Source organism: Centruroides vittatus, unplaced genomic scaffold (assembly GCF_030686945.1).
Source record: "Centruroides vittatus isolate TY-2023 unplaced genomic scaffold, ASM3068694v2 contig_2682, whole genome shotgun sequence".
In the NCBI taxonomy this organism is placed as follows: Eukaryota; Metazoa; Arthropoda; class Arachnida; order Scorpiones; family Buthidae; genus Centruroides; species Centruroides vittatus.
Window position 1 is genome coordinate 478,177 of NW_027121707.1, and position 26,764 is coordinate 504,940.

Consider the following 26,764-nt stretch of genomic DNA (forward strand, 5'->3'; position numbering starts at 1 on the left):
ATTCTGTGCCATTTTCGTGACTAAATAAACATTCTAAAGTGCCCATTTACCCCCTTTGCGGATGTCCACGGAAACACATAAACCATTAAGCGCTTACATATCTGAAAGAGTTAAATACTTTCCCCGTCTTTCTCTTGATCATCCGACACGACGAAGGTCTAGAATATGTTTTACATCCAAATATACAAAGTACATCTGTGAAAGACGGACGAGACCACCTCGCAGGATTGAAGTCAGGTTTAATATACATAAAAGGGCCCTTAAACTTATTTAATTCTCCCAAACTTTGCTGCGCTTATATCAAACCTTCTGGAGTAGTCTACAAAATCTAGTTAATATTATTTTAAATTTTTATTCAATTATCCGTAACACTCTATCCGGCCGTTACGGATAATTGAGTAATTAGCAATACCGTGGGAGGAAATCCTCATTTAGGAGCGATAAAAAGTCTCGAGCATCCCAAGATAGTAGAAAGTTTCGGATTTTCGACATCCAACCCCAAATTTCCGGACGTTCAACCGGGCGAAACTACACTAAAATTGGGTCGCCGAGTAAACGGGTGCAGAAGGATTTTAGCGTGGCTTAAAGGGGTAAGGACACCCGCGCTTCCTACTTCCGGTTATCCGGAACGAGAACGAGGAAGCCGACGGATAACAGAGAGAGAGGGAACAAACTGAGGGATGGGGCAATCCCGCAGCGTGGATTTGTTTTTTTTTTTTTTTTTTTTTTTTGGCGGGAAACGGCGCGGGAGGGAAGAAAGGCCTAATTAAACGGTGCTGCAGAAGGCGCGTGGATGGCGGGAACGTTTCCAACACGATAAGTCGGATTCTAAAATTATCGTCAGCCCCGGTTCCTCCCCCGTGCCACAATGGCTGCCAAGTGGTAGAGGTGTGCGCGAGTACTGTACGTCGCAGCTCTGTCGTTGGGCCGAACAAAATCGCTTCTTTCTCACCAAAATAATCGGAACGGTAGCGGTATCGGCTGGGTCTTCTGCCAATTACTTCCTCCAAAACTGTCCGTTTGATGTGGAAACTCCATTTTTCTACGAACGAAGTCGAGACGATCGTCGCGCTTACGACACAACAAAAATCCCGATAGACATCGCCCTCTTTTCTCGCCACTGCCATGCCCTACGTAAGTAGCCTTCGTTTCTGTCTATTTAACATCAAAGGCCGCTTTACTTCCCACCCGAGTATCCATTTTACCTACACGAAATTGCCGAGAGAAACTTCCCGGCAAGTATAACCGAGCGGGGTCAATTTTTGACCTTCCGTAACCGGAAGTGACCGGAAACTGCCGCTTTTCCGGTCGAATTGCCCCCACCGAAGATAATAGCGGCTACTGGCGAAAATTCGCCGAATTTCCTTCGGACGATTGCGATAAACGCTATGGTCAATCGAAATCCGTAATTGTTCCGCACCGTCATTTGATAGCCATCTTGCCAATCAAAGTTTCGATTTCTATCGCTTCTCTTTGGTTAAATTTAATTCTTGTCGTTTTAAATTGTCTCGGTAACTGTTATTTTATGTACAATTTTCTCAGAAATACGTTTCTGGGAAGAAAAAAAATTACTTTTCGGGCGGTGACGCCAAGACTTCGCGCGTTGTCGCGAACAAGATGAATTCGGATGACGGTACAGAAGATTCTCTGCGAATTTCATCACCAAGTTTACTGTATTGTTTATAATGTAAAAATTAGAAGAGTAGCGTATTACAAAATTAAATATTTGTTTATTTTTGAAAGTACTCCAGCTGTAAACACCTATATGAAGTAAAATATTTACTTTTATGAGCCTTCTCGAGTGTTGGAAGAAACACTAAATGCCATTGTAAACACGGGAAATCTAATTGTTTGAGGTTATAAAAAACCATTTATAAGACTTCTAATGTCATACATTTTAACGATAGAAAGAAAGTTTAGGGAGGGTTTTAATTTTTTACTAGCGTAAGCCATATTGACATTGTTAACCTAGAAAAGTGTTACAAACGTCACATAAGTCTCGAGTGGTGAAGCCGTACCAAATTCTGAAATTTGGACGGTGTTTGGCGTAAAAAAATCACACTTTGGCAATTTGTGTGTAATGTGTCTTCTCCTGTGCACTCGGGAGTCGACAGGAGAAGCGACATTCCCTCCGAAATCGGAAGAAAAGACATGTTACCTGTAATCCTCGATGACCTTTGGGTTAGATCTACACCCGACACTTAGTCACTTCTATTAAATGATTGGTGAAAACACCGGCTTCGTCCCCCGCGCGTCTTTTCGAGATTTCAAGGTCGCTCGAAAATTTGGCAAAGGCAACGGTGACGTAGTCCTCTTCGACATCTCCCCTATCTCAAAATAAACGACAAGCCGCCGACGTTCTGTGCGTTTGCTGCAGCCGTGGCGAGAAAGTTGCAACCTTTCACATTATTATTGATGCACGTCCCCTCTGTATCTCCTAGTTTGCATTGTTACGTAGAGGAAGACGACGTTGCAGGAATTCCCGTGCTAAGCGAAGAAAAAGTGGATGAATTCGGAATTAGGTCAGCGACCGAACAATCGACAATCTGCCACGCGCTCCGACCTCATTCCTCTCTTTAAAGAATTTAGATCGCTCCCTCAGATCACGTGTTGGGAGGAGGATTAGTCCCGAATAAACGAGAAATTGGGAGTGGAGGATGCTCTACAGTCTGATTGCAACACTCCAGAGGTTTTCGTGGGGCCCAGGCAAATTTGAATTTAGAAAGCCCCGTGCACACTGTTGACTTCGGGGGGGGGGTGATTTTCTTACAAAAGATTGATCTGGGCCCCCTGTTTGGTGGGGACAGCTGACGGATAACGCGCCACTGAACGCCCGATATTCGGGGGTGACTGCTCTTTCCCGGTGGTTTCGAAAACTAAAACTTAAAAGAGAAAAATCGCCAAATTGCATTTTAGAAGGGATGGCCGCCATATATTTTTTTCTTATTTATTTACGGAGCAACAAAAGCGAATCGCGGGTCGTCGACCCATTTGTACTAAATTGGCAGCTTGGCCGAGGTCGTAGAAATCCGACCCTCACCTGCTCCTCTTACCTCTGTCACTCTTTAACACACTGGCAAAACAGCGATGGGGGTAAGAACAGATCCACCAAGGGTGTTCTTTGAGAATTATCCATTATTCTTTGACCCTCCTAGGTGGGGTTTATGACAGAAAGGGATGAGAAGTAGAGGAAGAGGAGAAGGAAAATGTTAATTTCTGATGGGAAAATAAGGCGATTTTAGGAGGGAAAGGGATGAGAAATAGAGGAAGATGAGGAAGAGGATGAAGAGGAGGATGAGAATGGTAATTTCTGACAGGGGATATTGGTGAATTTTAGGGAGGGAAAGGGATGAGAAATAGAGAAAGAGGAGGAGGAAGATGTTAATTTCTGATGGGAAAATAAGGGGATTTTAGGAGGGAAAGGGATGAGAAATAGAGGAAGAGGAGGAAGAGGATGAGGAGGAGGATGAGGATGGTAATTTCTGACAGGGGATATTGGTGAATTTTAGGGAGGGAAAGGGATGAGAAATAGAGAAAGAGGAGGAGGAAGATGTTAATTTCTAATGGGAAAATAAGAGGATTTTAGGAGGGAAAGAGAGAATGAGGAATAGAGGAAGAGAGGAGGAGGGTGGTAATTTCTGACAGGGGATATTGGTGAATATTAGGAGGGAAAGGGATGAGAAATAGAGGAAGAGGAGGAGGAAAATGTAAATTTTCGACGGGGGATGGTAGCCAAGATCCAAAAGTCTAGAGATTTGGGCCGAGCGGTCGCGTTCCAGACGCCCTTTCTATTTTTAAAATTGTCGACTCGGATGTTGGCCGACAGAACTAAAACAGTGTTCGACCCGCTGCGCTCTTTGGCCAGTAGCTCCGGACCGAATTTCGATTCCTGCACGAGCTGCGCACCCCTTTCTGAAACACGTGTTTTTGTGAAGCGCTCCTAGAAAACGGGCCACCCCCTTTCTAAGCTTAGTCTGCTCTGTTAATAGCCGGACGACTTACGTCACTTCCTGCATGAAACCCAATTATATAGCAGATGAGTAAATAAATAAATAATGAGTTAAAGACGATTAGTTACGTCGACTTTCGCGAGTGACGACGAAAGTAATGAACGTTACGAAAGATTTAACGTTACGATCATTTTTCGGGACGCATTCGTCTTCATTAAAATTGATACGCGTAATTTTAAGTGAAGCGGGCATCCCCTTAATTAAGAATTTATACGGTAAAACCCGTCTTAAGCGGAACCTCCCTAAACGAGTAAAATTCGTAGAAACACGGCGGTTTTCTGCGTTAAAAAGACCCCGTTTAAAACGGAAACCTGCCTGAAACGGGTACCTACTTTTGCATCTCTCTGTGTATATGAATTTGCTTTGTTTTGTGAGTAAATTAGCTACAGAATGTCTGCATAAATTTGAGATTTTCTCCAGAATTTACCCATCTTCGTTTCTAAAATCGTAGGATCATTTTAGCGTAACAATTTGTCTAGTAAGTGACCTATTTTTATAGTCTGAGATAACAATTTGATAGGTTCTAATTTAGAAAATGATGCTTTTAGGTCTATGACCTTCGCCAATGAGCAGAGTCAGTAAGAATTAAATCAGACGAATTACAAAAAGCCATGCCAATTATAAGGCATAACTTTATTTGGGGGGCTGCAATCTTTCATTTTGTAGCCCCCCCAAAAAAACAATTGAAAATCGAGAACAGATAGGAAACGGAAGCCATGATTAACTATATACGAATTTCCGGTCGAGACATATGATTAGAAATTGCAGCACGGCATTCTGACGACGTCACAATACTTAATTGTTACGTGTTATTTTTTAAATTTACCTTTTATATTACGTTAAAACTCTTCGGATTTAATATTTATTTAAGTTGGTAATTTAAACTTTTTGATCAGATAATCCTTGTTACTTCTAAACATAAACGTCGTAGACACTACGTCTATGGATTCCAGACGGTGCGTCTGTGTGTCTTTTACACGCAGATTACGTAGAAATGTTGCGAAATTCCATTTTGTACGCAATTTGTTTATTAAAAGAACGTCGTAAAGTGTATCTACACTTCAATTTTTTATTCTTATTCTTCCCTATTTTTCATTTCTCGTCAAATAAAACGTCTCGGAAGGAACAATACTTTACTATTGTTCCTTCCGAATCTCGCTTTAACGACACTTCTAACGCAGAATCTCGCTTTAACGACACTTCTATGCGTTAGAATCCCGCTTTTGGGAAATTTTTAAGCCATAGAACCCTCTACGCGTAAGATGCTCGTTTTTGCGTGTTAGAATCCCGTATTTACGACACTTTTACGTGTTAGAACCCCGCTTTTAGGACGCTTCTACGCATTAAAAAACGCTTTTACGACACTTCTACACATTAAAAGCCCGCTTTTCGGAATCTTTTACGCGCTAGAATCCGGATTCTACGCGTAGAACGTCGCTTTTCACCGACTTAACCGATTCTCAGAAAACCGTCGTAAATCGAGTCGTAATTTACGATAGATTTTGTGTGAAAAATAACAGGGGAAAAAAAGGCATTTTATAGGACCACAATCGAAAAAATTTAGTCGTAAAAGAAGGGGGGGGTTATAAAAGCACAGTATAAGCTCTAAACAAAGAAACTTCTAGTGACCACATGTAAGAAATTTGGCAACTTAAATCGATGCCAAGTAAACACAAAAGTCTCAATTTGTTTTTTTCCTCAGTCGAGTAGCAAGGGTTATACTCATTTATTTCTATTTTTAGCGCATAATCATTCGAGTGTTTTCTATTCGGAATCATTTTATATAAATAAAATGTACCTAAATATAAAATGACGTATATAATTAAGCTTTCTGGATTGACAGTAGACTAAGATTCTTCCTCCTAAATGTCGTATATTCTGTATCCACGCTTCATGTAATTTAGTCAAGTGTACTGTACATAACACATGATTCACCCACCTCTGATATAAACTTGAGCAATGGAAAATAGTCGAATTTGGCTTCTGAATCACTTTATTCGTCTGATTATTTATAGTATTTATATATAAATATTTCGCTTGGTCCTCTCTTCGCTTTGGTTTAAATATTTAACAGAAGATTTGAAAATTCTTCTTGTGTTCTTACTTTCCCTACTTTTATACAAAACAAAGGAAAATTCCCCGAGAATTTTTTGGACTAGAGGACCTTCAAACGTGGAGAAATGCAAGGGGGTTTTTCTGTATGCTTGTGTGTGGGGGAGCACACCTTTAAAGTTTAATAACTCCTGTGCCTTTTGTCGAAAATTTTTCAAATTTTGTAGGGAGATGTGTGTGTTAGGGAGAAATGTTTCTAGAAAATTTCAGGAAAATCGGAATATTATTAGGGATGAAAACAGATAAAGAAGAGACAACTTTTTTTTAATGGACTACAGCCATTACGAAAGTTCGAAACGATCGATTTTATTTTTTAATATTTACTTAGAATGTTGTATTTTCAAACAACTACAAATATTTTGCCGAAAACTTGCAAAATATTTCTTTAACTTCTATTTACTTGTTGCTATTCAATTGTTGTTTTTTTAACTTCTCTGTTATTCTTTCATTGGAGGTTGATCATTATCGCTGATGTGAGATTTTACAAAGAAATTACTGCTTTAAACGAGCAATTATTGTATTGTGACGTGGTCACAATGCCGTGGTTGCATTTTTAATTAATTTAATTTAATATATATGTTCGCCGCTACAAATTAGTAGTGGCTCGCCCCTGTACATTATACTTTTCCGGTAAGCAAGAGAGTCGTCTGTATATCTCCTTTCGGAGGAAAACTTTTGAAATAACGTGACTTTCAACACAAATCGAAAGGTCTTGTATAGTTAATCTGGGTTTACTGTCTCTAAGCTATTGATAAAGGGTCACAATGTTTGCCTATCTAATTCAGTTCTCGAGATTAAGGAAGGACAGACAGACAGACAGTGGGAATTTATAGTCCAAAAAATCCGGCAATGAGTTGCCTATTTTTCCCGGCAAACTAGTTAAAATTGCGTGTGGTCCCATCTGTTATTTATCTGATATTTTTATTAAAATAACTATAACACGTAAATGCTAATAACGAGTAAAATCTTCATTAAGTCAGATCCCACTCGAGATACTACCCCCTATATCTCCCTACCCCCTCGACCTTTAATCACCGAAACTTAACAGCATCAAGATCCCTAATATGCAAACCACCATGCCAAATTTCAGAAAATTTTGACAAAAATCAAGGGAGTTATTAAGCTTCAAAGAGGGCGAACAAAATAGCACCCCCACACACATTAACATTCATACATGCATACAGAAAAAACCCCGAATTTTTTTTGAATTTTGCCACGTATCAAGGCCTCCTGAGTTTTAAAATGTGAAAATTTTGGGGGTCATTTGGAAAAATCGAGTCTCGAACTTGTAAAATTACAGTGTGATGGGTGCAATCATTTTCTAGTGTAGCAGTTTAATTAATCGGTGTCGTGGACAAAATTCATTAGGGACTAACGGCCCCTTTATCTAGTTGGCACGACAAATAGCCGGCAAATGAATGATGTCGAGTCTGTTTCTATGGGGGGAATGTCGAACACGCGTGACGATCGAGAAGACAGCGTGAAATTGTTCCACTCCCGCCACCCTTGGTTGGCCATGAAATATTTCGTAAAAAAATACGATATTCGCAGGGAATAGAAGCTTCAAAATTGGGTGTGTTTCAAGGACAGAAAGGGGAGAGAATGCCTGGTCCATTTTTATATTCCTTACACCGATTCGACTTTCTAAACGACACCACTCTTATTTATGTAGATGAGCCTACGCGTCCTATGTTTGTTAACAGGTAAAATCTTGGCTACGATTTTCTTCTGAGTTTAAATTAACTTCAATTTGTTTATTTTCTATTCGTAAGAAATCGTGCCAGTTAAATTATCTGTCGTTTAATTTAAGGCACACTTTGACATTACGGCATCTAACGCATTCTTAACGATCTTCTAGCTCGCAATTAGTGCAACCGCACGCTTGTTGGTACCGAAGTTTTCTTGCAGTTGTTCCAAAATAGTGGTGCGTTATGCTATGGGCAAAAAAGGACAATTGCTCCAGGCAATTGCCTTTTATGCTCCTGACATTGTTCTTTTTTGCTCCAGGCAATTGTCTTTTTACCCTGACAATTGTTCTTTTTTGCTCCAGGCAATTGCCTTTTATGCTCCTGACATTGTTCTTTTTTGCTCCAGGCAATTGCCTTTTATGCTCCTGACATTGTTCTTTTTTGCGCCAGGCAATTGTCTTTTTACCCTGACAATTGTTCTTTTTTGCTCCAGGCAATTGTCTTTTTACCCTGACAATTGTTCTTTTTTGCTCCAGGCAATTGTCTTTTTACCCTGACAATTGTTCTTTTTTGCTCCAGGCAATTGCCTTTTATGCTCCTGACATTGTTCTTTTTTGCTCCAGGCAATTGTCTTTTTACCCTGACAATTGTTCTTTTTTGCGCCAGGCAATTGTCTTTTTACCCTGACAATTGTTTTCTTTTGCTCTAGGCAATTGCCTTTTATTCTCCTGACATTGTTCATTTTTGCTCCAGGCAATTGTTCTTTTTTTGCCAAATAGCATAACTCGCCACCGTCTCCGCTCGGGTATCTGCAAGCACTTTCCATCTATTCTCTACCCGTGTTCACTTTTTCACCAAACACTGCTTTTATTTGTAAAATCCCACGATTACATTTGTGTATTAACTTGTGTTAGACGTCGAGTAATATCGTTCTCGCCATTTTTGTCTGATTTCCTAAACAGTTCTCTTTATTCGTGTACAAATGCCCTTAAGTTTTGTACACGCGTATATTTCCTCTTCGTATCGTATCTGTATGAAATAAAATTTCCTTTAATTAAATTTTTAACGACTAATAAAACAATCGATTACACACATATCAAACACATAATGCTACTATTCATTTAATTATGTAATAATCGACACAAAAGATCTACTGTCAGAGAGATTTTCGTAATTCGTGCAGTCAAAAATTCCTTAATTAATTTATAATTTTTGTCTTTTCGTGTTTTGTTGTAACAATTAAAGCAGACATTTGTATTGTATCACATAACAAGTTACATTAACGGTTTAATGTTATCTATGGTAGCGAACATGGCGGCTCGTCTCTGAAACAGTACGTTCTAACCTAACCTAACCTATTCTAATAAATTACCATAATTATTACCAACCAAATTATTAGAATAGGTTAGGTTAGAACGTGCGTACCCGTTACTGTTTCGTTTGCTTCAGAACGTGCCGCCGCACTGTTTCAGAGACGAGCCGCCATGTTCGCTACCATAGGTAACATTAACCCATTAATTTATTAATGAAAGGTTGCCATGTAAGGTTTGAGGAGTGAGGTGTAAAAAGAAATGAATCGTACGTACAGTACCTCAATTAATATTTCTAAATTTAAGCTTTGTGTAAATTAATACAAAGACTCCAGAAGAGGCCATTTTTAATCTACCGTTTTGGAATTACGCTCGTCATTTTCTATTGTTTTAACGCCTTGAATTAACGGTAATTTTCAGCTTAAACTTTTTAAAAATAGTAATAAACAAACAGCAATTTTACTGCAATCAGTTACGTACTTACATTTGAAAAAGTGTACGTTGAAATTACGCAGTCGAGTTATTTATAAATGAAATGTGTGGGCGAGCGCGATTGAGTAATTGTTCGTTCTCGTGTAATCTCGATTTTTAAAATAATAATAATAAAAAAACCGTTAAACGATCGAATTTTCAATAGAAAAGTTATTTTGATTTTGATTTCCGAATAATAATTTTAATTTTACTTCCAGAGACCGGGAGCTTACTCTTATGGAGGGAGAAATACCAATATATCCTCGGTATGTAACATATCGATCGTACAATACCTAAGTGAGATATTTACTCGGTTATTCGGCCTAAGCTGGAAGGGTTTAACACGTGAAAGGAACACGTGGGTGTTAACGTTTTAAAAATGCAGCGAAATGTGCCCTCTTTCGTCTTACATAAACCCTTCCACCTGTGGCTGGCTCGTGTCTACTCTTTCGCTGTAAGTGCCAACAAGTAATATCTCGCTTGGGTAGATTGCACGTTATAATCTCAGATAAAATAAGTAACTTTAACTAATTGGCTTCAATTTCTTTCAGACTCCAAGTTACACAAAATACAGTGGAGGATTGTCACCGTCGGTAAAAAGTTACGGATCGAGTGTACCCACCTGGAATCGATATTCTACGTCTAAGGATAAAAGTTATGGTGGTTCCGGTTACACTTCGGATTACGGTAAAGGAGGAGGTTACACTTCCGATTATGGAAAAACGGGCTACACGTCGGATTATCGAGGTTCCGGGTATACTTCCGACTTCAACAAGGCAAGTCAAGATAGAAGGCCGAGTTATGGTACCGCTGCTATTCACACGTCGAGAGCCAATTTTACTCCCAACTACAACTCTTACTCTCGCTCTAGCAGTCGAGAGGATGCTAGTGAGAGGAGAGAATCCTTTTCCAGACCTAAGAGTTCGGATGGCCCAAAATTGGCTGACGAAGATAAAAAGGAAGAGGAAGAAGAAGAGACAGCATCCAAGTCGGAGACAAATGCAAAATCTACTAATGAGAAGGTACCTGCTGATTTCTCATCCGAGTCTAGTGATTCGACCGAGGAAGAAAGCGAAGACGAAGGATTTCTAGTTTGTCGATCTACCTCACCTGGTCCTTTCGATACCAACAATGCTACTACTATATCTGCAGTTGTTTTCATCCAACGGCCTTTGCCCGGAAGTGGAAGTAAGATAGATGCCAGCACTCAAGTTGAGGCTAGTGATGCTTCGTTCAAGCTGGAAAGGCAAAATTCCGGTTCTCGGCCAACATCCAATTACTTCGATAGATATTACAACAAATATACCAATCCCAGAGGTTACAGGAACAGAGAAACTGCTGCTGTCAGGCCGACTACGTTGAACGTGCAACCGGATTCCAATAAAGAGACTGTGCTTTCGTCTCCAAACTCCAAGTCTCCAAGTCAGTTAGGAATCGAAAACGATTCGGGGACTGCATTCTCACGTGACACTTCTCCCAATCCCACGCAAGAAAAGGAAAAGAGCGTCAACAAGGATTTTCGCAAGTCCGTACTCAACATGAACTTGGACGAGAAAGAACTAGAAGATTATCTGAAGAAGAAGGACGAAAAGGCCAAGAAAAAGTCGTCATCTTCTCTATCTACCGAAGCCACCGTAGAAAATGGCCAAGACGAGATCAGTCGTTTACCACGATCACCTTCTAGACCAAAGTGCGACGGAGCATTGCATAAGACTAATTCCAGGAGCAAGATGGTGGACGGTCCCGTAAAAAGAAGCGAATCAAAAAGCAAAATGGATATTTCGAGGAGCAATTCTCACAATAAACTTTCTGCCAACGACAAGAGATATAAAGGCAGCAAAGATAACTTACTGGATGAAACGTCGAGAAACTCTTCGGCGGATTTGATGGATTCTCGAAGATCTACTCAAGATTCTTCATCTAGTGACGAATCTGAAGATTTGAACAGAAGCAGAACGTCTATTGCAGGCCGACCTAGAAGAAAATTAAGAAATTCTAGGGAAGATATTCTGGATGATGATAAAAGCCAAAGAGGAAGAGGATCGAAAGAAAAGTTATTAGAAGAACTTCCTCCTAGACCGTCGGCTAAAGGATCTAAGGACGAGGAAAAAAGAGATTCCAAAATACCCATAGCTAGAAAACCTACAATGGAGCTTTATTCATCTTCCCGAAATGCATCAAGAGACAAAATTCACGTGGATACTTCACAGAGAAAAGATTCTTCTAGTTCCATTAGTTCCATACCTAGTAGCCCCGGGGAAACTAATGTGGTGTTTAATCTGCCCCTTCCCAAACGACAAGGTTCCAGCCGCCAAGTAATAGTTAATAACCTGAAAGATGCAGAAACTAGTGGACAAGAGGGTTCGGAAGAAGAATCGGATGAGAGTACCGAAACCGAAGAAGACAGCAAAAGAAATTCCAGGAAGACGTCCACAGATAACGAAAAAGACTTTAGCTCTGAGATATTCGGAAGAAGTGCTTCACAATCGAGCTTCCAATCCAAGCCCGTTGAAGAAGATGGGGATTTTGTGGGGGAGATATTCAGCAAAAGTCCTTCTTATGTCCGAAAAGGTAACGAAGAGAAGGAAGTAAAAACAACTGTGACAAAGAGTTCGTCAGAATCTTCCCTGTCGAGCTCAGAAGAGAGCGAAACTGACGATGCTAACGAAATGATGAATAAAAATACTTCGCAAGCAGAATCTTCCTCGAAAGACGAAGAAAAGGATTTCGTAGGAGAGATATTTTCGAGAAGCCAATCGTTTGTACGAAAACCAGGGACGAGTTACTTGCAACAGAGAGAGGGAGCAAAAAAATCGTCTTCTAGTGTGCCTCAAAAATTATCTGGAGATACCGAAAAGGATTCTACGGACGAAACCTCTTCTCAATCCTCCGTCCAAAACTCTGAGGGCAACGATAGAGATTTCATTAATGAAATCTTTGGAAAGAGTAGCTCGTACGTCAGGAAGCCGGGAATCAGCCAGAGTGAATTTATTGAGCAGATGGAAAACTTGAATAAAACTTCGTCCCAATCTTCTTTGAGGAAATCATCCGAAGACAGTGAAAAAGACTTTATAGGTGAAATTTTTGGAAAAAATCAGTCTTTCGTGCGGAAACCCAATAGCACTCAGGCCGATTTGATTCAACAGATGCAGACTCTTCAGCGAAGAAGGTCGGAATCTCAAGAAAGTTCTCAATATCAAACTTCTACGGAGGAAGAGAAAGAATCAGATAGGAGGGAATCCACTTGCAGCGAGCTTAGCCAGAAAGACGACAATTTACAGGGTACCAACAAAAATCCGGAAATTTTAGTCAGAGCTTGCTCTACCGATGACGACAAAGATTACGTGGCAGAAATATTTAGCGGAGGAGATTCGAGTGAGGAAGAAGAGACAGATTACGTTTCGGAGATATTCAGTGGAAGAAAATCGTTTGATTGCATTCCTAGATATAAAATGTATATGAATCAAACCGAAGATGAGACCGAAGGTGAAGAGATTACGGATTACGAAGCCACGGCCAATGAAGAAGGTACTACAACTAACGACGAAGGAGAGGAACCGGTAGCAGTGTTTAATCTGAGCTTACCAAAAGATTCTTCAGTTCAGAAATCTCCTACTGTCATTCACATCAAAAATTCGGAAAACGACGAACTGCGTACTCCTACTCCTTGCAAAGCTGGTGCAAAACCAAAAAGCTCCAGCGAAGAGGAGGAAGAAGAGGAGGAGGAAGAAGAGGAAGAGGAGGAGGAAGAAGAAAAGGTCGTAGAGAAAAAACCCGGACCTGTAGAAGAAAAGACAAAAGGTAGGAAATCTTCCGCATCCGAAAACGAAAAAGAAAGCAAACCTTCTTCGGTGTCATCGTCCAGGAGGTCGTCAAAAAATTTGGGAGATAGTGAAGATTCGGACTTTAAGAGAAGAGGCAGCGCGAATAAATTCATTGGAGATCTGAAAAATATAGATTCACTACTGCTAGGTGGAGACGGTAAAGAACCAGAAACTTTTGAAGACTTCGAAGACAGATACGAACAAGAAAAGGTAACGGTAATACCAGCTACCACGGACGAAGAATCGGATAACGAGAAGAAGGAAGCAGCGAAGAATAATTTGACTCTGTTTATTGGGAAATTTCAAGACATCGACGAGATGCTTGGTAGCCCTTCACCAGTTAGTCCAGGTACGGGCCAGTTAGCCAGTCCAAGTGTAAAGGATCCGTTCAGCTTCAAAAAATCGTCCGAGAAGACGAAAACTGCCAAAAAGGACACGGCAGCAGAAGATAGTGATAGCAGTACTAGCGCTTTGGAAGAAGTAGAAGCATCGGCAGTCAAGGTCCACGAATCCAAACCTCAAAAGCCCCAACTGGAATCCTACACGGAAGAAATAGATTCGAGCGCAGTCAGAATTCGAGGGGGCAAGGCCATGAATCCTCAACTTCACCATTATACGGAAGAGATCGATTCGGGGGCAGTCAGAATAAGGAAACCTCAAGCTATGTACGGGCAGATACTGAAGAGTCCAAAGCAAAAGGTGAGTCTGCAATTTGTTTTAATTAAACCAGATTCAAATTAATTAACGAAATGATTGATTATTTACGCTATCGAAATAACAGCAGACAAATCTAGTGATTGTTTATTGGATAGTTGCAGCTATTGTTCATATGTTTTCCGTTGTCTGTCTTGATGAGAGTGTTGAGGTCTTCGGGGGGGGGTTAAGTTTGGCTAACAATTTCAGCTCTAATTATATTGTATATATAATAAAATCTGTTTAAAACGGGAACCTGCGGAAACGAGCATTGTCACAGAAAATGGCTTCCAGCTGCACTTATAATAAGTTAGTATCTCAAAGCCGTTGCATCTACAATAATTTGGCTTAACATTAGTGCATATTTGGCAATATTAGTGAAGGAACTTTAAGGAACAAAAGTAAATAGTGATAATACCTCGAAATTTTCCACCATTCACCTAATCAACCAATGAGATTTAGTGTATTATTGTTGTTTGTATACGGCAAAGCGACACGTGGGCGATCTACAGACAGGGATGCCTCCCGGGAGGACTTTCTACAGGAAACTGGGCCCTATTTACGTGTTACAAACGTGAAGAAAACCCAGAAAGTTCCACGTGAACAGTCCGTTGGCCAGGCCTAAACCCACGACTAACTAACTACCAGTGTTCTGTTTCTCTTGTACTGTATATATTAAACGCTTGACCACAACACAGCTTTTTGCCCATTATGGTATCTTCGGGCAATGACAGGCCCTCTGTATAATTTACATGTGCAAAATAGTATTTATTTTTTTTGGTAGGCCATAAATTAAAGGAAATTTCGAAACAAACTAAACAAAACCTCTTCAAATACAGCGTATAAATATTAATTGCTGGCTAAGAAAATACTGTATTCTGCCTGTTTCTATAGATAGACTTTAAGAACTTCAAACGGTATCCGAATACTTACGAATACTCAAAATAATATCCAATCAAACAAAACTTTACACATTTACTCGAAATTAAATCTAAAAAATGATTTTATTTGTTAATTTTATTCGTCGCGAGATGTCGCTTATGTCTACAATCGCGACATGTGTGATAAGGTGGCGCTCTATCGCGTTTCACAATGATATCGCCTTCGCTATTTTATGACGTCATCGCTAATCCTCCAATGAATATTTCGGGGATTTTTTTTAGAGAATTATTTCGTCAAAACTGACGCGCTTTAACGTCATCCTGACGTCAATATCGAGCAGTTTTTGGCATCAGCCGTTCGGTATTTTCAGTCTAACAGAGGAAAAAATAATAATAATAACTTAATAGAATTGTATTTTTCTTAAAACTTAAGCCTTATTTATCATTAAAATTTTAATAATTGATTAGTTTTTAAATACAAAATTTCAAATATTTTATTAAAATAATCTTTTTCCAAATTCTGTTGTATCTTTTTTTTTACACTTCGACAAGATTTGGCAAGGTTTCTGCTGTCATTGAAATCCTTTCTTGTTTTCGACTCTCCAAATTTAACTGTTCTTTTTTTAAAGCAATTTTTCTATTTGATAAATGTATAAATTGCCTCCTGTTACCCAGATATATCCTTTGTGTTTACTCGCGTTTTAAATAAATAAATAGTTGACATTTTATTCCATTACACCAAGTTCTGTGTTTTACACAGTACTGTACATACGTTAAGAAAAAATCCGTGTAAAAACTTATTTAAAAAAGATATTGACAGTGTGGGAAAATGAAAGATTTGTTCCAGGTCTTACAAACTGTAAAAACAATACTAAAAACTAATTAATATGATGACCGAGCGTTAAGATGGCAGCCTACAGCTGTAGACACCCTGGACGGGTCTAAAAGCCCCAGAAATTTTTTCGGGGGTGGTTCGTCCATCAGTACTCAGCCACCCCTTGTGGGCCCGGTCCAACTTACCCCAGATATATGTCGGGCCTCGTCCGTCACCACTCGGCACCCCATTGGTGGGCCTGGTTTTATTTGATGGACAATAACTTCTTTTGTTTTAGCTTAGACACGCAAATATGGACCTGTACTGTGTAAATTATTTATTCAGAAACGAGAGGAAAAAAAGATAAAAGTTTTGAGATTCGGAAATTACTACCTCATCTGTCGATTGTAGCGCCGCGAAACTAGGTCATAACGTTACATTAGATTTTAAGCAATTTAATTTACCTTTAAATACAGTAATATTTAAGTATATTATAATATAATATACTTAAATATTAGCCTGTTTCGTCTTTATGTACACGTATGATTCGATATATCGCGATCCCCCGTCATTACGAGCCTATCGCTTGGTGGAAAACAGTCGTTCGACCGCCGTCGTAAATCGAACCCTGGTTTCCCTCAGAGTTATTATCACGAATTAAGGCTCTATTTCCTGAAATTTAATTATCCAAGATGCTAATAATAATGATGATGATGATGATAATGATGATAGAAAATTTATACTAGTCGTAAAAGCGGGGTGGTAAAATAAGCACAGATCTACTGTTAAAAGTTAACTTAATTACACCAGATTTTTGTCTTCTTTGAGTCGTAGAAACGTATTTAACGAATTAATTGCGGCAATATTTTATTACTATAATTAAGTTTATGATGACAAATTTGAAAATTTGTCATCATAAACTTAATTACAGTGATTAGTGTAGTATCGAAAACGAACATTCTCAGTTTCCTTAATTTACGGTTTTCGTTATTTATTATTTATTTATCATAAGGAAACAAATTATTTATTATTAATAAGTGTCTAAAGAATGCGTATAACCAGGATCTGAAGCCTCATGCAGCTCTTTTATTGCGACTCTCGCATATCGAATCTTAATCCCTAACCTATTTATACGTGTAATAGGTTATATATGAAATACAGTTTCAACACAGGCTGCGGCTCTGATACCTCCTATCTGATTTCTGATGGTTCCTATGGTGACTAGGATTGGTCGGTACTGTTATGTAATAACACTGGCGGGTACAGACAAAAATACAACGTTTCAGGGTTAAAGTCATCGGTCGTAAAGCGGGGGTCGGTTACACAAGTACGGGGACCATCTTTTTAGACTCGCTGGTTTTCCAAAATGAATGTTTTAATTCGCAATCGTTCGATCCTCTTTACTAATAACGGAGGAATTTTTTTTTTTTATAAATGTCAGACGGGGAGGACTTTATCCATTATTCGACAGTAATTTCTCACGTCACGTATAAATTGAACCGGTCACGCATATCGGAATTACTAAGTATTTAATAAATCATACGAGATGAATTACAGGCAATAACTCTAATAAAAAGCTCGTTAATCACAATTAGAATCGTTGTAAATAATTAATCTCAATCTCTTTCATCGTCGTTCTCGTTTAATTACTTAAGGTCACGACCATCCGATAGACGATACCAGCGCCCTCTCTCCTTCACGTTTTGTATTAGTCCGTGCTTTTTTGGCAGCTGCCACATTCGACAGAACGTCGAGTGGCGACATTTGCCAGAAACAATAAATAAACTAGCGACTATCGCTGTTAGTTTGTTACAATTATGGGAAAACGGTAGCAATTTTGGTAAGAAATCGCGACTTTCATCGCTTAGATCAAAACGTGACACGGGGGTGCCTTTCTATGGGAAAACTGGCCCCTATCTAGGTGTTACTAACGTGAAGAAAACCCGGAAAACTCCACGTAACCAGGCGTGAACCCACGACCACCAGTGGTTTTATCCACTCGACCGGCTAGGGCCCACCAGTGTAGTTCCTAAGAGTAGTTTCCTCCATGAGTAAACAGAGAGCCTGGGGTAAAAATTATATATTGGGAACCCTACGGCAAATTAAATTATTATATTAAAGCGGAGGAAGTAAACCGAGCCTCTACTTCCTCCGGGCCCAAACAATTTGCCCCTCTCCTCTGGACGTCCTTGCGTAAAAATACCACTTAAATTAACATTTGGACAATCCTTTGTCCCACCCACGACTTGGAGAATTGTCCATTAATAATAGAAACGTTTTGCCATTATATTAACGAGAAGTATCGTATTGCATGTACACTACGTGCTTGTATAAATTTACATAATGCGCCCCTCTCTTATGGCTTAAATAGGCCAACCCCTTGTGCTATTACATAGCTAATAACAATTTTTCACCAACCTAATCTCAGTTGACTCAATAGGAACTAGTCTATGTGAGGGCTGGCTTATTGTAGTGTTTGCAGGAACCAGTTCGGTCGTAAAAACGAGGTTTAATTATTTAAATTTTGTTTTACGCATTGCTGGGGCTTTCGAGGAGGTGGGGACGGTGAGGTTGGGTGGGGAGAGGGTGATAAAAACAATAGCCTTAGAAACTTGTGCCCGAGTACTCACAATAATGAAACTGCAAAACATAAATAACTACTTAAGAGGGGTGAACTTTAGGGTAGTTGGGGGTGTACAGGTACCACACAGTATTTTTTCTAGGGTGTCGAAGAATGTTCGTGACGCTTGAACGGGTATGGAGCCCTTTACCTAATATATAGATGTACAGAAGCATACGAATATAATAGAATATCGTACGCTATAAATATTCATTTAATATAAATTTTGTTATATGAAAATATAACGAAAGTGTGGACGGAATTCCGTTTGGGAATCTGATAATTTAGTTCCTGCCTTGGTGAAGTGAGAATTGTAATATTAAAATACAATTGTATGACGTAAAATCGTGACAAAAATTAATATATTTCCCGAGCAAATACGAGAAGATAAAATAAAACAGGTACACTCGTATTTCGGGGAAATTTTACCATCGTTTCGTCACACTACACGCATTTCCTCCCCCGATTCGTCACTCGTTATATTCAAATATTTGTATATTTTTCCCAAAATATTTACCTATATTAATAATAACTAAATAACGTCGAACGGTTAAAAAGTGAAGAAATGAAGAAGTTACGTCGACGAATTAATTGTATTTTGTATTGTTTTTTAATGCGCAAAGACCGAATTTTTGCCTTTGTTTCTGTAATACGTGCTACTCGGCAACCGCACAGGTATTTTAAGTAACCGCTAACTCGCCCTCCTAGAAGATAATGACCTTCTACTTTTCTAGGACTCGCCGGAAATTGCGGCCGGCTCCACTTCCGGTTTATCGTTTCCCCGGCCTTACCCTTACCTCCGACGCAGCGCCATCTATAAATGCGAAGCATTTACGCGCGGGCAATCGTCGCACCCCTTCTCGCGCGTTTCTCTCGGCTTCCGGTTCCTCCGTTAAATAGGAAACTCGGAATGATAAAGATTCGAATCCGACGAACGAATTTCCCGCCCGCGACGTCATTGCTATCCAGTGCGCATGCTCCCCGAGTCTTCACCCACCGGCCAGACGTCGGGAGAGGACGTCGCGGGCGCGTCAGAGCCCCGCACGAAACATGGCGACTTTAACGTGTCGAGTGCAGTACCTGAACGACATAGACCCTTTTTCCGACTGCACTCCCTTCCCTCAACCTTCCAGACCTCCGCTTTTCTCCTTCGTGGTCAACATTCCTCTCGTCAACCAGATGACGGGCGTTCACCGACTGCTCAGGCCTCCTCACAAAGTAAGTCACCAGGGGTGCTCTTCCTCGCGACGCTTCTCCCTCCCGCGACCGGGATCTTTCGTTCCTTTTTTTTTCTTTCTTTTTTGTAACCTAAAATCGAGCAGAAGTGACGAGGAGAATCTTCCCTAAGCTTCAGACGTCATCCAGGTACGGCAGCCCGCTTTTATTATTCGTAGAATGGGCTAATCTCGCGCCTTCTCCGCTCGCGACACGTAAGCAAAGCGACCGCGCGCCAGCGAAGAAGCGGCTGTCAAGCGCGCCGTCACTCGAAAAATCGAACAAAAACAACACTTATCTCGTATGTAAATACCTCGAAGACTTCACGAAGGTTCGAATCTTTACGAACGGCGCGACGCTCGAAAAGCTATGGCGTCGGGCCACGCGACGCGCTCGACTCCATCTTATTTCATAAATAAGGTCAAATATACGTTTACGTATTAATTTTAAGCCATAAATCTGTAATTTTCAGCTCGATGACTGCACCTTGCAAGTATACAAGTACAACGAGTCGGAGAAGGACTATGGCAACTACTTGGACTTGGAGTCGACGATCGACGAACAGGCCGAAGAGTTCGATGGGATCCAAGACAAGTGAGTCTTTTTTTTTCTTTTCCTTCTCTTCCGCATCTTCCCACCCCCTTATCTTCTCCGAAACCCAAAAGACCGGTTCCAAGTCCGGATCTGGGTCGAATCCCGAAGGACTCGTCCCCCCTCAGAACTAAATTCCGAGGGGGGACGAGTCTAGTACTTTGCTACGTCAGAAAACAAGTAATCGAAGTATTACAGTTTAATAATTAAGAAAAATATAATAGAGGAAGGGTTCCTACTGTAAAATTACATCCAGAAATCCATAAATTCGTACGGGCGTATGAGGAATTTTTCCGTAAAATCGCGGGGGAAACACTCAAAAATCACTTTTACCGGTGAATTTGCGTTGCTTTTAATGAAATTCGGGAGCCCGCTTTGTATTTTGAACTCTCGTTCCGTCCGTTTACGACCTTCTTGTTTACGACTGTTTGGCGGTAAACGGGAAAGAAACGGTGTGTTTTAAACAGGAAAGGAATTTCTGCAGCCTGCCTAATAATGCAAATATCGATGGAGAAGTGGCGAGTATGTACAGGCTAGGGCTAGGAACCGGATGTGACGAAAAACGTACTTCGCCAACCCCCCTTACTCTTACTGTTCGTTGTTCCGTTCCGTTCTCGAGCGTTTATACTCGAAATTTATACGTTTACTTTAATTATTCCGTTTACGCCGCTGCAGAAGAGGCAGCGTGTTTTAGAAACTTCCGCGTTATGTCCGGGGGTGTGTGCGTGATAATTTTACGCGAAAGTGCAAAGTTCGATCGGTCTCGGAGCAGAAAATGCGCATACGGAAGAGACTTTCGGTAACACGAGATTTTAATGCAAGGCAAGGATCGATTTCTCTGTGGGCGAACCTCTCTTATTCGATTTGTAACCCTGCCACTTCCGGTTTTCTCTTACCCTCCCGTCTCGGACGGAGGCGAGACACGCCGGAAGTGGATCGAGAGCCGGGTTCGCTTGACCTCGGGTCGCGGTGCGATCTTCCGTTTCCGGAAGTGAACTCGGTTAACCGGTGTCGGAACACCGCGATAAGCGATCTTAAGAGGAAGAAGAATCGCGCTAGTGTTTACCTTTGTCTACCCGGATTTTCGTGGATTTAAATGCCATAAAAATCTGTGCCGGTGTTGCCATACGAAAGCGTTTTCATTACAAGCCCGTTAACTTGATATTATTTACGAGAGGAAAGTGGATATCGCGCGACCATTACATAACTTAACAATAAAAGAAGTTAGATTTATGGATCTTCGGAGGAAGGTGCCGAATCATTTACAAATATTTAATGTACACGTCCATCTATTGACTTTCCACTTTTGACGTGGTGTAATTTAACCTGGCATCAAAAAATTCAAACGCGAGTTTTTTGCAGGAAATTATTCGATATTGCCTGGACAATTTCGTATAAGTTTACGTTATTTTGATTAGTTTAGCGCCTGTTTTACGTTACAGATTGTACGCGTGTACGTATACGTACACGAATCTCCGTGGTGATTCTAAGACCAACGTTTAGACACGTAGTAAATTACGATTGCACGGCATCCGTAACCTTCTAATTATACACCGTAGCCCCTATTGCACGAAACTACAAATATAGGGGGGGGACATTGAGCGACCTCTTATTCCGCTTAAGGGTAAATCTTTTGTGGAATTTAAAGTTTATCTCGTTGCTTATTTACACGTCTAGAGAAAAACTGGTTTAATTTCGTACACAGAAAAATATTTCGAGTGTTCCTCTCGAAGTTCCTCAATGAATTTCGTGTACGGTGTCTCTCCGTATCGAGAGTGCCCCCTTCTGTATTTTGGGTGGTCGATAATCGAGAAATTTGAGTCGAAATTTATTTTTTCAGGGAATTTTTCGGGGAAGCAAAGCTTGGAGACAAATAATTACACCAATAAATTTTTATTGGCGTTAAGTCTCAACTGTGTTGATACGCAAATCACCAAGGTGGAAAAATTTTAAATGACCCTAGAAAACGAATGTGTGTTTAGGACAAAAAGCAAACCGAAAACAAACGGAAATAAATAAATAAATAAATAAAAAATGCTTCTACTGTTGTCTAATGACGAAGATATTTCCTCCCTGTTGTTACCGGATGTATAATCTACATGTAGAGAATTTATTATGCAATTGACAAACGTGAAAAATTCGAAAATATTTCACATTTATATAAACAAATGTGGAATTCTATACATTTTTAAAACCAGAATTTCAAAAATTCTTCTCGTTTTTGCAAAAACAATTGTGTTATATTTATAACGTGTCTATCAACTATTTCAATAATAAACGTGACTCATTACAATGGGAATGTATGGAAAAATTTTACAATAAACTGTCTTAGACGCTTTATACTATGAGCAAAATGGGCAATTTTCTGGGGCCTCCACCGACGGGGAGCTCAAACCAATCTTTTACAAGAAATATATTTCCCCGAAGGAGTCAACACTGTATACATGGAACCCCCTTATCAAAATTTGCCTAAGCCCCACGAAGTTACAACCCGCCTTAGTGCTGGCATTCGCTTTCAAATTTCGTTGTAAATCATTGAGTTAATTAGGGACGTTCACGTAACGTATTTCGGGAGTGGATAGTATTTATTACAACCTACGCAAAATATTCTTAAGCAAATCTTAAAGACCTCCGTTCCACACCCTGTTAATATTCTTTCATCTTGGAAAAATTTATATAGAGATGACCATTGTTTAAAAACGTGTGATTCGATTGGTACGTTGAAGTCCCCCCCTATATCTAGCTTACCAATGTATGAATGGTTAAGATATAAATGTAGAATTGACACAAGAATGAAGATATGTTCAACAGATGTCCAACGCAACACGTGAGACACCTGCTGAGGGGATGCCTCCATGACGTATCAACTTATAAGGGTTTGTGTGACTCGGAACAACCCAGTAATTTGGGTTCAAAGAATAACAAATTTATAGTCATTTGCACGGTAGCGTATTTTTGCACTTAATGGGCTAGCCAGTAAAGTTTCCTGTGTTTTCTTTGGTGTCTAACACCTAAATAAGGGTTAGTTTCTGGTAGAGAGGTCCAACCACGATGTACCTCCTCCTCGGCAGATCGCCCGTACGTTACGTGCCTTATTCTACTAATCCTAATCCTCGCTTGTTCCACGACAATCAGAAACACCCGGGCGATCGGGGTATTCAGCGTGACAAACAGAAAACCAATTATAAAAAATTTCGAGCCGAGAGTAAATTGTAACTGTACGCTCCGATATGGTTTTGAAACTTCCGTTGAACCGTTGCAACCGTTCAACAGAAGAAACAAAACACAGTTGAGCGTGCTGTGTTTTAGTCCTCACGCCTTGCGGTGATGAAATTCTATCTTACGGTACTATTTGAGGCAAACTTGATATTGCTTGCTGTAAATTAACTCCTTAATCGATTCTGATTACAGCTTTGAAACCATATAAGTCCTTTTTTTCAACCACACTATCAGCGGCGTAGCATCGAGCAATTGAGTGATGGTTCACTCTACTGTTTGAATCTCTGAAACGCACAGGCCCTAATTTCATCAATTATTAAGATTAGATGTTAAATACAATAAGATACTAAAGTAGGCTTACGGGCTCACCTAATAGGCCCTGTAACGTTGCTACGATTGTGGTTACGCCTCTGCCCCGTGTAGTCCAAAAGACCACAACTTGGCAAAAATCCTACTGCTCCACTTCCTTACATATACAATTTCTTTTGTTTACGGTCGCATCTATTTTTAACTTATTATTAAACACAATTTGTATACAACTTGTTTATGATAACGAGCCAAAAATTTTACAATGGCTATTAATGTAAATAACGAATATTTCGGGACAGATTAATGTCTCGACCAATAGAGGCAACTACACGTTTATAGTGAATTAAATTACTTTTTGCATTAGTTCATACTCTGTATCATAGAAGGAAACTACACAAGGGAAAAGGTGTGTTTTGTAATGGCATATTTCGAAAACTTTGCTGTTAGGGAAAATTATAAATCATTAATCACAGTATATAATGTCGTATTCCTAAAGAGATTAATCATTTCTGTCGATTATAAAAAAAAACTAATTGTGTACGAATTCGTACGTAATACTACCTGTTATTGTATATATTAAGCTTACTTATGTTTGATATTATACAAAGAATACAATACACCACCCCTTTTATCGCCTAATTGATTTCTGAAGAAACGTAAGCGTGTTGCCTTATTTCTCCCAGGGTCAGTCGTAAATTCGGGTCACGTTCCTGGAAATACGGTCGAACTACATAATACCACGCCCGTAATGAATGACAAAGAAAAAAAAATACGGCATTTTTATAGTTATAACGGAAAATTTATACCTGTCATTGATAAAAGAAAGTTGTAAACGGAGGGGTGGAAAAACGGGGTCTGCATTATCCGAATCTCTGTGTACGTTCTTGTGTTTAAGAAACACCGAGACACATTAGTGCCAAATTGAAATCGTACGTGGCACCATCTGTTACGTGATGTTATTGAAAAATAACTTTTATATTATTAATTTTATTATTATTATTTAAAAACAACGGTTAATTTTGAGGAGAGGTATGAATTTTATATATAATAGTAAATAACCAGTAAAATCTTCATTAAGTCCGACCCCTTTCGAGATATGACCCCCCCCATCCACTGGACCTCTAACACCAAAATTTAATGGCGTTAATGCTAATCTTTAATACCATCCTTTATAAAGTAATTCGCAAAAGCGCATCTATGAATAAAGCTGTGAAATGACACTGCAATTTTTGGCAGAATTTCTAACTTATTAAACTGCCAAAACACGTGACACATTTTAAGAATTTTAATAGAGTTTATTATCGGCAATAACGAAGAAATACGAGAAAATCCGGTCTTAAAATAAGACGAGTTGCCAAAAGAAAGCCGATATACCATTCCGAAAATATTTTAAAGGTCGATTTTTATATCCCTCCGCTCCATATTAGTGGCATTCAATTTTGAATGCCAACGTAAAGATTATTTTGTAATTTGGTTAAAGAGAAGAAGTCTTTTTAAGGGTAACTGGTCCCTATTCAGGCGTCACAGACGTGGGGAAAACCTGGAAAATGCTGGCCAGGCGCGAACCCACAGTTCCCTGAACTCCCGGCTTTCGGGAAACGGAACCGCTTGGCCACCGGTGGGCTCTGTACCAAATGTCAATCGAATATTTTGCAAAATGCATTTGTATAAGGCAACGCAACACGTGGGAGATATACTAAAGGGAATTCCTCCCGGCTTTATGGAAAAACTGGCCCCTATATAACACGTGAAGAAAACCCGGAAAAGTGCACGCGGCCAACCTGTTGGCGAGGAGAGAACCCACGACCGACTAACTAACCAGGTTTTATCAACTCGGCCACTGGTGTATAAACAATCTTAAAAGATTTCATTTTTTGTTAGTAACAATAACATTGATTTTACAGGAGTACGAACCCCTACGGACTTTGGGGAAAATCTTCAGCTCTCTCCCTTTTATACCTCAAATTATACAACACTAAAGTGTCATTGAGGATAACAGAAAGTTTTAAAGCTTGGTATTTTCGATAATTTAAAATCTAATTTGCAGATATTCATTTAAAAGATAATTGAGATATCATCGGGTGTTTCACAACGGAAACAGACGTCATCGTTTCCTTTTAGTTACTCTGACACTACTGGAGATAATACGTGAAACAATACACCGTATTAATCATTAGCTTACATATATTCGTTTACAATTAATGAAGCATTAAGCATTTTGTTTCCGATAACACACAGTACACTTCTGCTGTACCATCGCCCATTTCTTATTATATCTTTGGATCCCTCGCGGCAATTAATGGATAATGGTAGTTTATTGTTAGTTTTATTTACTGCTTCAATAGTATTACATTGTAGCGACGAAATGAATGGCGTACTGTTTCCTACCTCGCGAAACAGTTAAAAAGACGTATAGTTTAGTCGATACGTCATTCGGAGGGAAGAAAACACAGAGTTAAAATGAGAATTTTCCAAGCGAAACATTTTTAACCCGGGAGTAAACAGGAATGGAATTTGGTGGCAAATCTGCCAGGTATCGGATGAGGGAGGATTCTCTTACTGGGTACCTGGCAGTTTCGCCGTTTAAATGCATTTTCTTCTCTACTAACACGGAAAACGTAGTCAGTTCGATCATTTCCAGGAAGAATGGATGCTCTAAATCTCGGGTAAGTTACCTGAGTCGATTCTAAAAGACCATATTCAATTATTAGAAAATATGTCTCGAATTTTAGGATTTTTAATACTCCGAGGGTTTCGAGAGTGGGAATTCTCCTACGGTTTTTTTCGGAAACGAGGATTATCCCTTCCTTCGTCGATGCAGTTTTGGGATTGACAACTCATTATGTATTACTCCACTTCCTAAGTTGTCAGACGGTGACTAATGAAGGGAGAAAAAGCTACGTTTGGCTCTCCTACAAGTTGACTCTTACCTAATTGTTTACTAAAAGCTTTTTTTTTCTTTCTTCCTGACTGACGATCTAAAAACAGTCTTAAAAGGATGCGGTAC

The 26,764-nt window shown here is 39.7% G+C and overlaps 1 protein-coding gene across 1 annotated transcript in view; it reads left to right on the forward strand.

Moving 5' to 3' along the window:
* The first annotated feature begins 897 nt into the window (after positions 1 to 897).
* Positions 898 to 26,764, forward strand: part of LOC136971690 (uncharacterized) — a 44,653-nt gene continuing 18,786 nt past the window's right edge. The window contains exons 1-4 of the mRNA XM_067266166.1: positions 898 to 1,134; positions 9,810 to 9,857; positions 10,143 to 14,114; positions 20,111 to 20,232. Of these exons, the coding sequence (XP_067122267.1) occupies positions 1,126 to 1,134; positions 9,810 to 9,857; positions 10,143 to 14,114; positions 20,111 to 20,232 (4,151 nt within the window). The 5' untranslated portion in view covers positions 898 to 1,125. The remainder of the gene's footprint in view (positions 1,135 to 9,809; positions 9,858 to 10,142; positions 14,115 to 20,110; positions 20,233 to 26,764) is intronic.